We start from the raw sequence: 12,221 nt of genomic DNA on the forward strand, positions 1-12,221 counted from the left end.
GTGGCCTCAGTTACCTGACTGCAGTCATGCTTGCGCGCCTGTGTGTGTGTGTGTGTTTGTGTGTGTGTGTGTGTGTGTGTGTGTGTGTGTGTGTGGTGGGGGGGGGGGGGGTGGCACTTGTCATCTATTTTTGACAAAGGCCTCACTATCCGAAAGCTTTATATGTGACAGTCTTTTTGTTGTGTCTATCTGGGACTCAGCATCTCTGCTACATTTGTTCCATAATAAATTTGGTTCATTTCAAGATTTTCTGGACTTGCCATTTAGAAGAAGAATGTATGTTTCCAAGCCTTCACACTCAATTTTGTATTGTGTTAGGCATTGCCAGACACAACTAAACATAAAGCAGAACAAGTTCACAGGACAGAGTGTAATCAAACACATGGAATTAGTGATCCTTGACTGCAGACCAGCAGGTACCTGACACGGCAACACTGCAGGGGCAGAGACGGAGCAGTTTACTTTCATGACAAGTGTAGTGGAAATAAAAAAGAAGAAAAGAAACACCACTTGGTGTGCTGGATGATGTCAAAAACTGACAAAAGTTAGCAGAAGCAGTGTACTTTAAATTTATACCTGTTGTCAGACGTAGGTATACCAAAGAAAATGAATATTTTAGTAAATAATTATGAAATTATAAGACATAATTGATGGGTGGTACTTACCGTCCGAAGTCATACCTTCGGCCTCTGCCCTCCTTCCATCTTAGTCTCCCATTGCCCCCATAACAGGTGAATTCCTCTCATGATGGGTTCTGAGTGAATTTCCCTTCCTTTTTAACCCTACACAACCTATCCCACTTTCTTCTCCAAGAATGAAACAATTGCTCCAAAAGCCAGAATAGTTTTGTGTTTTTATATTTGTGTATCATCAGTGGTAATTTTTTACCTCCTGGAGATAAGTACTGACCAGCAATTGTGTCTCGTAAGTTCATAGCTTTCTTGAGTGAATTTTTCTTTTTTTTATCATCAAATAAATACTTATATTTGAAGAAGAGAATAGAAGCTTTCGAAATGTGGTGCTACAGAAGAATGCTGAAGATTAGATGGGTAGATCACATAACTAATGAGGAAGTATTGAATAGGATTGGGGAGAAGAGAAGTTTGTGGCACAACTTGACCAGAAGAAGGGATCGGTTGGTAGGACATGTTCTGAGGCATCAAGGGATCACCAATTTAGTATTGGAGGGCAGCGTGGAGGGTAAAAATCGTAGAGGGAGACCAAGAGATGAATACACTAAGCAGATTCAGAAGGATGTAGGTTGCAGTAGGTACTGGGAGATGAAAAAGCTTGCACAGGATAGAGTAGCATGGAGAGCTGCATCAAACCAGTCTCAGGACTGAAGTCCACAACAATTTGAAGGAATGATACAATCAGTGTCCCCTTGTTATTCCTTGATCTACTGTGGACCATGTCAAAATGTTTGATGCGATGTGTAATGTGTTGATCAGTGTACAATATAAGAATTACTGGAAACATGTAATAGTCCTGGTATAGAGGGGAGGGGTGGGGGGCATTTTATACTGCCACTATTTACATAGCGTCTGATTTCTCATCTTTGAGATGTGCACCAATGTTGGGGATGGGGAACAACCTTGTATGGTATTGGACTAATTGTTGTCATTCCTTCTGTTCCTTCCTTTTAGTTTGTGTACTGTCACTCAATTTATTTTTCTTCTCATAATGACACTTCTTAGTAAGATTCAAAATAAGCAATTTTTTGTAGATGGTAGTGATGCTGTAATCATCTAACTGCGTTCTGCATATCAACATTCAGCGTATCTTCACATGGTTAACTTGAGAGTACCTCATTTATTTAGTTCATATTTTGATTATTCTGTATGTTAATAAGAGACAATTTGTATTTTTCAGGTATGGCCTTAGTGCAGCAACTACTATCATATGGTTTCGAACATTCATTCATAAGATGGGAAAATATTAATTTGCCACTAACAACTACGTGTTTATGCCTACATGTGACATGTTCTGCTGTAATAATAGTGCCTTCAGTTGTAGATATGCTTAATAAAAATGAACAAACAGCATTTACATAAGTGTTCAAAAGACCAATAAACCATTAATTTATGCCAGTTATGGAGTGACAGCTGATTAAAGTTCAATTAAGAAGCATTGTGGATCATGGGTTTTCATTCCTGATCTAATGGAATTCTGCAGAATAAATTCCAAATTTAGATTTGAAGAAAATTTATATTTATATGTGTTATGGCAAGCTTGCAAACCTGTGAAATGCTGTTTTGATCTACAGTGTTTCTTCACTTTCTTTTCTTGTGATGACAGAACTGAACAAAATTGAGCAGTGGGAAGAATAAGAGATTTAGTAACAATCCTGTCAGTGTGGAGGATATCATCTCCCTGTTTTGGTCTCAGGTGCAGGTTCTTTTCAGTTTATATGTTGTACAAATAGTGGTAAAGACATTGTATACATATATAGGAGAAATTAATTTGAATTTTTCATTATCTGTATTACAAGTCTCTTGCAATGAAGGAAGGCCTACGTCCCTTTCCCTCTGTCTGCATGGCGCTAAACTTATAACCTGCATATCCTTTTCTGTTTTGGACACCTCAGCTCAGACACCTTAAATGACAGAAGCAGCAAAATAGTCAGAAATTATAGTACACAGTCTACTAAATGAGGAGTTCTTATGCAGAGTAATTAAGAAAACAAAAATACTTTTGGAAAGTAATATCTGCCATAGTGGCGTGAAACAAGAGCAAGTGTCTGGATACAGCATATGGTCCCATTTGCATAGTAAAATTTGTTGGAGGTCCATTTTCAAGTTTTCCGCACGATAAAACCAAAGGTTCTGACAACGTGCAAACTCTACAAAAAAATCTACTTTTATAATCATACTGCAATACTTTCTACTGCCATTTTATCAAGGAGATTTTACAAGAATTTAGTGTGCCAGTAGCAGCCCTAACATAAAAATGTAGGATTAAAATAGTAATCTTAATCAACCAATCAGCAAAAAAAGTGCTGATGCCCTTTTCTTAAGTCTGTTCAGTAGGCAATGTTATTTCCTATTGTGTACAGAAGAAAGAATAACGGTGTCCAATGCTAGGTGACTTATTCATGTTCATGTTTATTCGACTCCATTTTTTGTGGCAATATCACTCGCAAAGTGGAACATGAGGAATTTGTGGCCGGAATACCTCAGAGCAACTGTGGAGACTGCAGTGAAACAAAACATGGACAGCAAGTTGCCTGAGAATGGACGTCATTCACCTTACTTAAGAGTAAGGAATATCTCTGCATGCTAAGCTGATTAACCAATTAAGATCAGTTTTTGTTGTCCATACGCTGTTTTAACTGTACATTTTTATGTTATGGCTACTATAATTTTATATACGGGTTTACATTACAATTTTTTGTCAACTCTCTACAATGAAGTGGTGTCTTCATCACTAATTGTAAGTATTTTACCATTCCAATTATGTAAGTAGATTGCTACATCATCGACATCTACATACATACTCTGCAAACCACCATATGGTGCATGTCAGTAATCGTGTAGAAAGCCTGAAAATGGATTCTTAACTTCTGAAACTGGTTGTTTAATAAATTTTACTGTGCAAGTGCGATTGTGGACTACATATTACATACAGCATTTGTCATTATCCCTTTCCACACTAACCTACATAACACCTAAGTTTTGTAAATTCCAAGCATTCTCAGACCAGCCATTCTATGGCTTAGTGTCACGTAAGATAAGCCGTCTTCTGAAGAAACAAAATCAAACTGATCTTCAGGCCTCCATCAAAAATCCAACTATGGAAATGTAAAAGATGTGAGTGGTCTCAGAATGCTTGAAGTTTACACTATACACTGTGTGGACGAACTTCCATCAGACAAAAAATTTGCCCTGTGGAACAAAACAGGAAGGAGCGCAAGAGTTGCTGTTGCCTGTTCTATCCGAAGCTATAGCTAAGCATGCTCTGGAAAAAGGTCATCCGACCGAGTTTGACGACACCACTGTTGTGGCTCACATTAACAAATTTTTGAAACAGTGTGAATAATCAAAGAAGCCAATAAAATAAAAATTGTGGACAACATCTTTAATAGAGACAGCGGCCTATAGTTAAATGTGGTGTGAAATCCAGTTACTGTACAGGCAACATTTGTCCATACATGGCATTATTGTGAGTACTGGTAATGTCATAGCCAGCAGTCAAGTGTGCAGGGTGTATATGACCCAGGACAACCAGGAGATCTGGGTAAAACTTGGGAATTTTTTTAGAATTCTGAGAATTTTTCATGGTTTTAGTTTTCAGTTAAGTTTTTGTAATTTTGACTGGTAAGAACCAATACTCTAACAAATGATATTATTACTGTATCCCTCTACTGCAGAATAATACTGCCGCAATAAAAGATGAACGAGAGAAAAAAACCAAAATAAAACTTAAATTGCAAAGGAAATGCAGCATGCACAATAACAAAACACAGTACTCATACAAGCGTCTGCCATCAGCAAAATGTGTCAAAGGCTTTAGGAAGACTATGAAATGCTTCATAACAACAAATTGCCTCCGATGACCGTGACGTCACAACTGTTTATATTAGATTCGTTATAGCAGTTATGAGCAGGCTCACGTGCATGCGCAGTTGAGCCGCGTATCTTCTCCCGCTTCTGGCTGCAGAAATGTGGCTGTTGGCTGTGTAAGCAGTCGCAGTAAGCACTTAGAAGCTACTGGGAAAAATTTTGCTGGCGCACCCAAGCTGCCAGACTCACGCCTGCACAGGATCTAGGAGGTGGGGGGAGGGGGAGACCGATGTATCTGGCCCGGCTGGCAATTTTGGGTGGGGCTGTTCATTCATATTTTTGAAGGAAAAGGCCTTGTTTCACAAAGTGCCTAGCATCCAGCGCACATTGGTCTATTGATTATTCGTATGATTTTTAACACCTTCACACCTTCTAAGTTGATTTCTGAATGAATCAAAAGTTGATTTTTGAATGTGTACATAGTGTATATGATGTCTGTCAGGGGAATTCTCGTCGTATCTAGAAATAAACTTTTCTGCAGACAAAAGGGGACGGGGCTATGCGATCTGGGTGGAATAAAGCCGAATGGATGAATGCCAATAGCTGTCCGATTACGTGGTTGATTGGGTTTGCGAATGATCAGCTTCATTATATTTACTAGTGAAATCCATAGATTCAGACAACTAGAGTGGGAATAAACGACTAACAGGAATAACAGGTAAGAAAGATTACATATTGTCTTCTTGGTGTACCCAAAAAAATGAAATTTTGACAGAAAAGTTTTGGCCCGAACACTATACTAGGGCCAGCTGTACAGTCCCGGGCAAGCAGCCGCTTAAGTTCTGTTCTGGAAGCAGCATGGAAAACGTGTACTATGAACATTTAACAACGCCCGACCAGAGAATAATCGCGGGATAACGAAACTGATGATTCTGACAGGGTTAGTGAAGTTAATCGGCAAATAAGTTTTGACAATGGCAGGAATAGTTACAGAATTAGTGATAAGATTGTTAGAACGAGGAAGGAGAAGAAACGGGGCCATTGCACAAATATCAAAATTCCAAATTTATATAAAAATTTCGTACTACTATTTTCCGACCTCACGCTTGTTAAACTATTTCCTAACAAAGCTTTTTGCTTATAGTAGGCCTAACAGGCATTTGAAATTTGGTACTTCGTGAATTATATTCTGTCGTGTTATAAAAATGACCATTTGTGCCAAAACAGTCTCATTTATTTAGTGTGTGTTAAAATTGCTGCACTATTACAAAGGCCTGTTTTGTTTTATCGAGCAGACAGTGACAAAATATACGTAATCAGATCGAGAAACCGCACCAATCTTGGGTGCTATTTGTATTAACAGCTTTTTCACTATTAGACAGTGACATTTCAATTTTTCATGTAGCAAAACATTTGAAGAACTTTGATAAGGTAATAGAGTCTTTTGCAGAAAAGAAAGCACGCCATGTAAAGCTGTAGCAAAATTAGAGAGAAAAAATGCTAGGAGCTAAGGATTGAAGAAATGTGTACTGTCTTGTTTGTCTCTAGTCTTAACTGGTTTTATGTAACCTATATTTAATTCAAAGAGTGCAAATTTTCTGAAGAGTTCTTGTTCTCCCGATTACAAATAATACCATCCAGTATTAATAGTGAGCTAGAGAGAGAGAGAGAGAGAGAGAGAGAGAGAGAGAGAGAGAGAGAGAGGGGGGGGGGGGGGCAGGATGTCAAACCGGTTGACTAGGAGCAGGAGAGGCACCACAGGGCATTTTAATTCCCACAGCCCTGAATATAGTTTGATGGCATCCATTACAAAATATACATGTTTCAATTCCACAGAGCGAAATACAGTGACATGCAATAGAAGAATGCTGTGTGAAGAGGCATGGCACTGCACTTTGGCACACTTAAGATCAAATAACATGTCTTGCATTTCTTCGAATGCACGTGTTTTATGTATCAGATTCTTCAGATAGATGTGTGCCACAAAATTAACATATTTTTGAAAAGTCAATTTTTTAAAATATTTGATCTATCACTCATTGGAGGGGGGCGCAATAAAGTATTGTCCCAGTTCGGAAATATCGTAGATCGGGGGCTGACGTACAGAGCAGTCTGAGTTATAGGGAGGAAGTGGGTAGTCTCCATGTGACCTGTGTTTACATAATTTGGTGACCTAGCTGCTTTCTCTTTGTTTAATGCTCTTACATCAAATGAAAACAAAACTGATTTCTGTGGCCAGAAGCTATCAAGCTGATTAAAATACATTCACATAATTACGAAAGCAAAAATTTGTTATTAGTTTCAGATTTTATTTCCATCTTTCTGATAGTCAAGCATTAATCCCCTTGCAGAACAATGAAGTTTGTTTTGTCAGTTTGCTAAAGAAATTTAGCTTTTATTAATCTTTTCCACTGAAGCAGTCAATGTATTTGAAACGAAGTCTTTAATTCCACACTATTGGCTAGTTTCAACTGTTCGCTGCATTTTAAGTGCACGTTTTCATCTTCTAGCACGTATGGTATTATGGAAAAAAAAACAAACAAACAACCAAATATGAGATAATACAGTACTGGTACCCCAAGAAAATTTACATCCCAAAAACCACACTGAAAAGCCTAACATCAGGTCGAGGACCACTTCATTGGGAATCTGGACATATGAATGTGCACTTTAAATGTGCACATTTTAGTATGGTTCAAGAAATTCCGGTGCTCTTGGGGTATCCTTTGAAGTCTTGTTTCTTTTATGTCATAATGTAAGATCTTTTATTGTTTTACAATTATGAACATACAGGCCTCCTATGTCATCGTAGCTCCGCAAGTGCAGTGGTGCCTGGCATCTGGTGCTCTTTGTCAACTGCTGAAACAAACCTATTTCTAACAGGTCACAGGAAAATATTGCGAATGATGATTTGAAAAGCGTACTTTCAAAGTAAATTTCCTTTTATGCAAGTTGAACTATGTGTGAGAATGTAGGATTAATTTCTTAAATCACACAGCGTTTGAATCTCATTTAAAAATCAACTCTTTGATGACGAGCCATTTAGAAGAATTTTGAGCCCAGGAGATCAGACATTTATCTTGTTATTAAAAATTTTACTGGTGTATTTGTGTGATACATCTTAAAGTGTAACACGCGCAAAAAGATCAACGTTAGATGTTGAAGCTTAGCTTCTCTTGCAGCTTATTAACCTTAGAGACCAATATTATACATGAAAGTTTTGCTTTTCTTGTAGTAACACTTTGTATATCAATTTAAATCATTAACTTTGCTTGTTTGTGTGTTCGCGCTACTTAACAGTGATGTTGCTAATTGGCTGACTACATCACTTGTCCTATGCTCTGAATATCCGCCAGCTGGCGAGATCACGTGACATGAGCTATGGCAGGCTTACAAAAGCACATCCCAATTTCGATTTCAATGCTTGGGAAAGTAACACGTGGTGTTTGATGGAATTAGAATTTATACTTTTGTAATACGAAAATATGCAGGGTACATGTTTCTTCAAATCAAAGATCTTTCCAAAACATGTCTTCCCCCCCCCCGAGTTTCATTTTCTAAAGTGCCGGGAAATTCTACCCCCGTGTAAAAAACCATAACCATTCAAAAGATAAGTTTTACAGTTCTGAGGGGAAAATATACCGTCCCTTAACACCGAAAAAGTGTGTTTTCACCCGGGAGAAAGTGTATTTTTAGTAGGGGAAATTTGGGAAAAAGTCCGGGAATTTTTTTTTTCCTTGTCCGCGTATATGCCCTGAGTGTGTAACGACATACAAGCAGCCCAGCAGCAGCCGTTCCAGTTGACAACACCCAAAGAGTGCTTGGTACTCAAGAGGTCCTGACTTTGATGTCCTTACCTGTAACTCTGGCACCATTGCTGCTCCCTGTTATCTCGTCATGTAGTATTGATCTGCATTGTTTACTGCCGAGTTGTAATGGAGCTATCCTACATTTATAATGTCTTTTATTATTCAGAAAAATATGTTTGAAACTGATGTCCAAGCCTTTTATACAGTTTTATTTATACAAGTCAGCAACGAAACAGTTTCTGAAATTAGGCATCCGCAGTCATTAGCAAGCACCATGAAGCTCCACTGATACTAGAACAAAAACCAGAACTAAATTTGTGAACCAAAAAGACTAATAATATCAGATGTTAGCTGAAAAGTAAAATCCACTAATGTTTTACAAAGTTCATTTATGAACTGTGCTAACTGGTGTATGAATAACACCAGAATGTTGTTGTTGTGGTCTTCAGTCCTGAGACTGGTTTGATGCAGCTCTCCATGCTACTCTATCCTGCGCAAGCTTCTGCATCTCCCAGTACCTACTGCAACTTACATCCTTCTGATTCTGCTTAGTGTATTCATCTCTCGGTCTCCCTCTACGATTCTTACCCTCCACACTGCCCTCCAATACTAAATTGGTGATCCCTTGATGCCTCAGAACATGTCCTATCAACCGATCCCTTCTTCTGGTCAAGTTGTGCCACAAACTTCTCTTCTCCCCAATCCTATTCAATACTTCCTCATTAGTTATGTGATCTACCCATCTAACCTTCAGCATTCTTCTGTAGCACCACATTTTGAAAGCTTCTATTCTCTTCTCGTCTAAACTATTTATCGTCCATGTTTCACTTCCATAAGTGGCTACACTCCATACAAATACTTTCAGAAACGACTTCCTGTCACTTAAATCAATACTCGATGTTAACAAATTCCTCTTCTTCAGAAATGCTTTCCTTGCCAGTGCCAGTCTACATTTTATATCCTCTCTTCTTCGACCGTCATCAGTTATTTTGCTCCCCAAATAGCAAAACTACTTTACTACTTTAAGTGTCTCATTTCCTAATCTAATTCCCTCAGCATCACCCGACTTAATTCGACTACATTCCATTATCCTCATTTTGCTTTTGTTGATGTTCATCTTATACCCTCCTTTCAAGACACTGTCCATTCCGTTCAACTGCTCTTCTAAGTCCTTTGCTGTCTCTGACAGAATTACAATGTCTTCGGCGAACCTCAAAGTTTTTATTACTTCTCCATGGATTTTAATACCTACTCCGAATTTTTCTTTTGTTTCCTTTACTGCTTGCTCAATATACAGATTGAATAGCATCGGGGAGAGGCTACAACCCTGTCTCACTCCCTTCCCAACCACTGCTTCCCTTTCATGCCCCTCGACTCTTATAACTGCCATCTGCTTTCTGTACAAATAGTAAATAGCCTTTCGCTCCCTGTATTTTACCCCTGCCACCTTCAGAATTTGAAAGAGAATATTCCAGTCAACATTGTCGAAAGCTTTCTCTAAGTCTACAAATGCTAGAAACGTAGGTTTGCCTTTACTTAATCTTTCTTCTAAGATAAGTCGTAGGGTCAGTATTGCCTCACGTGTTCCATCATCATCTACCAGTTTTTCCATTCGTCTGTAAAGAATTCGCGTTAGTATTTTGCAGCTGCGACTTATTAAACTGATAGTTCGGTAATTGTCACATCTGTCAGCACCTGCTTTCTTTGGGATTGGAATTATTATATTCTTCTTGAAGTCTGAGGGAATTTCATCTGTCTCATACATTTTGCTCACCAGATGGTAGAGTTTTGTCAGGACTGGCTTTCCCAAGGTTATCAGTAGTTCTAATGGAATGTTGTCTACTCCCGGGGCCTTGTTTCGACTTAGTTCTTTCAGTGCTCTGTCGAACTCTTCATGCAGTATCGTATCTCCCATTTCACCTTCATCTACATCCTCTTCCATTTCCATAATATTGTCCTCAAGAACATCGTCCCTGTATAGACCCTCTATATACTCCTTCCACCTTTCTGTTTTCCCTTCTTTGCTTAGAACTGGGTTTCCATCTGAGCTCTTGATATTCATGCAAGTGGTTCTCTTTTCTCCAAATGTCTCTTTAGTTTTCCTGTAGGCAGTATCTATCCTACCCCTCGTGAGATAAGTCTCTACATCCTTACATTTGTCCTCTAGCCATCCCTGCTTAGCCATTTTGCACTTCCTGTCGATCTCATTTTTGAGACATTTGTATTCCTTTTTGCCTGCTTCATTTACTGCATTTTTGTATTTTCTCCTTTCATCAATTAAATTCAGTATCTCTTCTGTTACCCATGGATTTCTACTAGCCCTCGTCTTTTTACCTACTTGATCCTCTGCTGCCTTCACTATTTCATCCCTCAAAGCTACCCATTCTTCTTCTACTGTATTTCTTTCCCCCCATTCCTGTCAATTATTCCATTACACTCTCCATGAAACTCTGTACAACCTCTGGTTTAGTCAGTTTATCCAGGTCCCATCTCCTTAAATTCCCACCTTCTTCAGTTTTAATTTACAGTTCATAACCAATAGATTGTGGTCAGAGCCCACATCTGCCCCTGGAAATGTCTTACAATTTAAAATCTTGACCCTAAATCTCTGTCTTACCATTATATAATCTATCTGAATCCTTCTAGTATCTCCAGGGTTCTTCCATGTATACAACTTTCTTTCATGATTCTTGAACCAAGTGTTAGCGATGATAAAGTTATGCTCTGTGCAAAATTCTACCAGGCAGCTTCCTCTTTCATTTCTTAGCCCCAATCCATATCCACCTACTACGTTTCCGTCTCTTCCTTTTCCTACTGTCGAATCCCAGTCACCCATGATTATTAAATTTTCATCTCCCTTCACTACCTGAATAATTTCTTTTATCTCATCATACATTTCATCATCTGAAGAGCTAGTTGGCATATAAACTTGTACTACTGTAATAGGCGTGGGCTTTGTGTCTATCTTGGCCACAATAATGCATTCACTATGCTGTTTGTAGTAGCTTATCCACACTCCTATTTTCCTATTCATTATTAAAGCTACTCCTGCATTACCCCTATTTGATTTTGTATTTATAAACCTGCAGTCACCTGACAAAAAGTCTTGTTCCTCCTGTCACCGAACTTCACTAATTTCCACTATATCTAACTTTAACCTATCCATTTCCCTTTTTAAATTTTCTAACCTACCTGCCCGATTAAGGGATCTGACATTCCACGGTCCGATCCATAGAACGCCAGTTTTCTTTCTCCTGATAACGGCGTCCTCTTGATTAGTCCCCGCTCGGAGATCCGAATAGATATGTAAAAGTCTAAGATGCAAATGGATAAAGTTGGTAAAACTGTAAAAATTCTCAAAGCCACAATCGATAAAAGGCACTGTCCGAATGTGCTACTCTCTCAAAACAATTGCAAGTCCTGTTTTGCTACTAAGATGAAAATTGATAGACAGTGACAATAGACCCCAAGAGCTAGAGATATCCCACTGGCTGGAAGGCGGTAAGTCCACAACATGAGACTCGGTCAACAGTAAGTCTGCTGTAAGTGGAGGCCAAGTCTCGTGGTGGCAGCTCATAGATTCATCTTGACTTGCAAACCACACTTGCAGCTGCCATACTGCATGCATCTACTTAAAAATGAGGGGTATTTATACAAGCTTGGTGTGCACTTGTTTTGCCAAGGCATCAATACCCATCACACAGCCCTAACAGCCTATGGCTCAGGCATGAAGTAATCAGGCCATCACACTGCAGTCACAGTGGCTGTCTTTGTGCTGTGTGGTTATCATTTCGTTGCTGGTTTCACATCTGGCCTTGAGATCTGGTAACTGCCTGGCGAAGTAGTGGCAATTCTTGTCGTATCATTAGGCCACCCCTGGTGTAATAGTGAACAGTGTCTAGTCAACACC

General features: G+C 38.9%; 1 protein-coding gene across 1 annotated transcript in view; it reads left to right on the forward strand.

The window, feature by feature from the left end:
- Positions 1–2,049, forward strand: part of LOC124713078 (surfeit locus protein 1) — a 76,988-nt gene extending 74,939 nt beyond the window's left edge. Inside the window, exon 7 of the mRNA XM_047242921.1 lies at positions 1,873–2,049. Coding sequence (XP_047098877.1) covers positions 1,873–1,942 — 70 coding nt within the window. The 3' untranslated portion in view covers positions 1,943–2,049. The remainder of the gene's footprint in view (positions 1–1,872) is intronic.
- Positions 2,050–12,221: the final 10,172 nt, after the last annotated feature.

This window comes from Schistocerca piceifrons, chromosome 1, assembly GCF_021461385.2.
Source record: "Schistocerca piceifrons isolate TAMUIC-IGC-003096 chromosome 1, iqSchPice1.1, whole genome shotgun sequence".
NCBI classification, from domain to species: Eukaryota; Metazoa; Arthropoda; class Insecta; order Orthoptera; family Acrididae; genus Schistocerca; species Schistocerca piceifrons.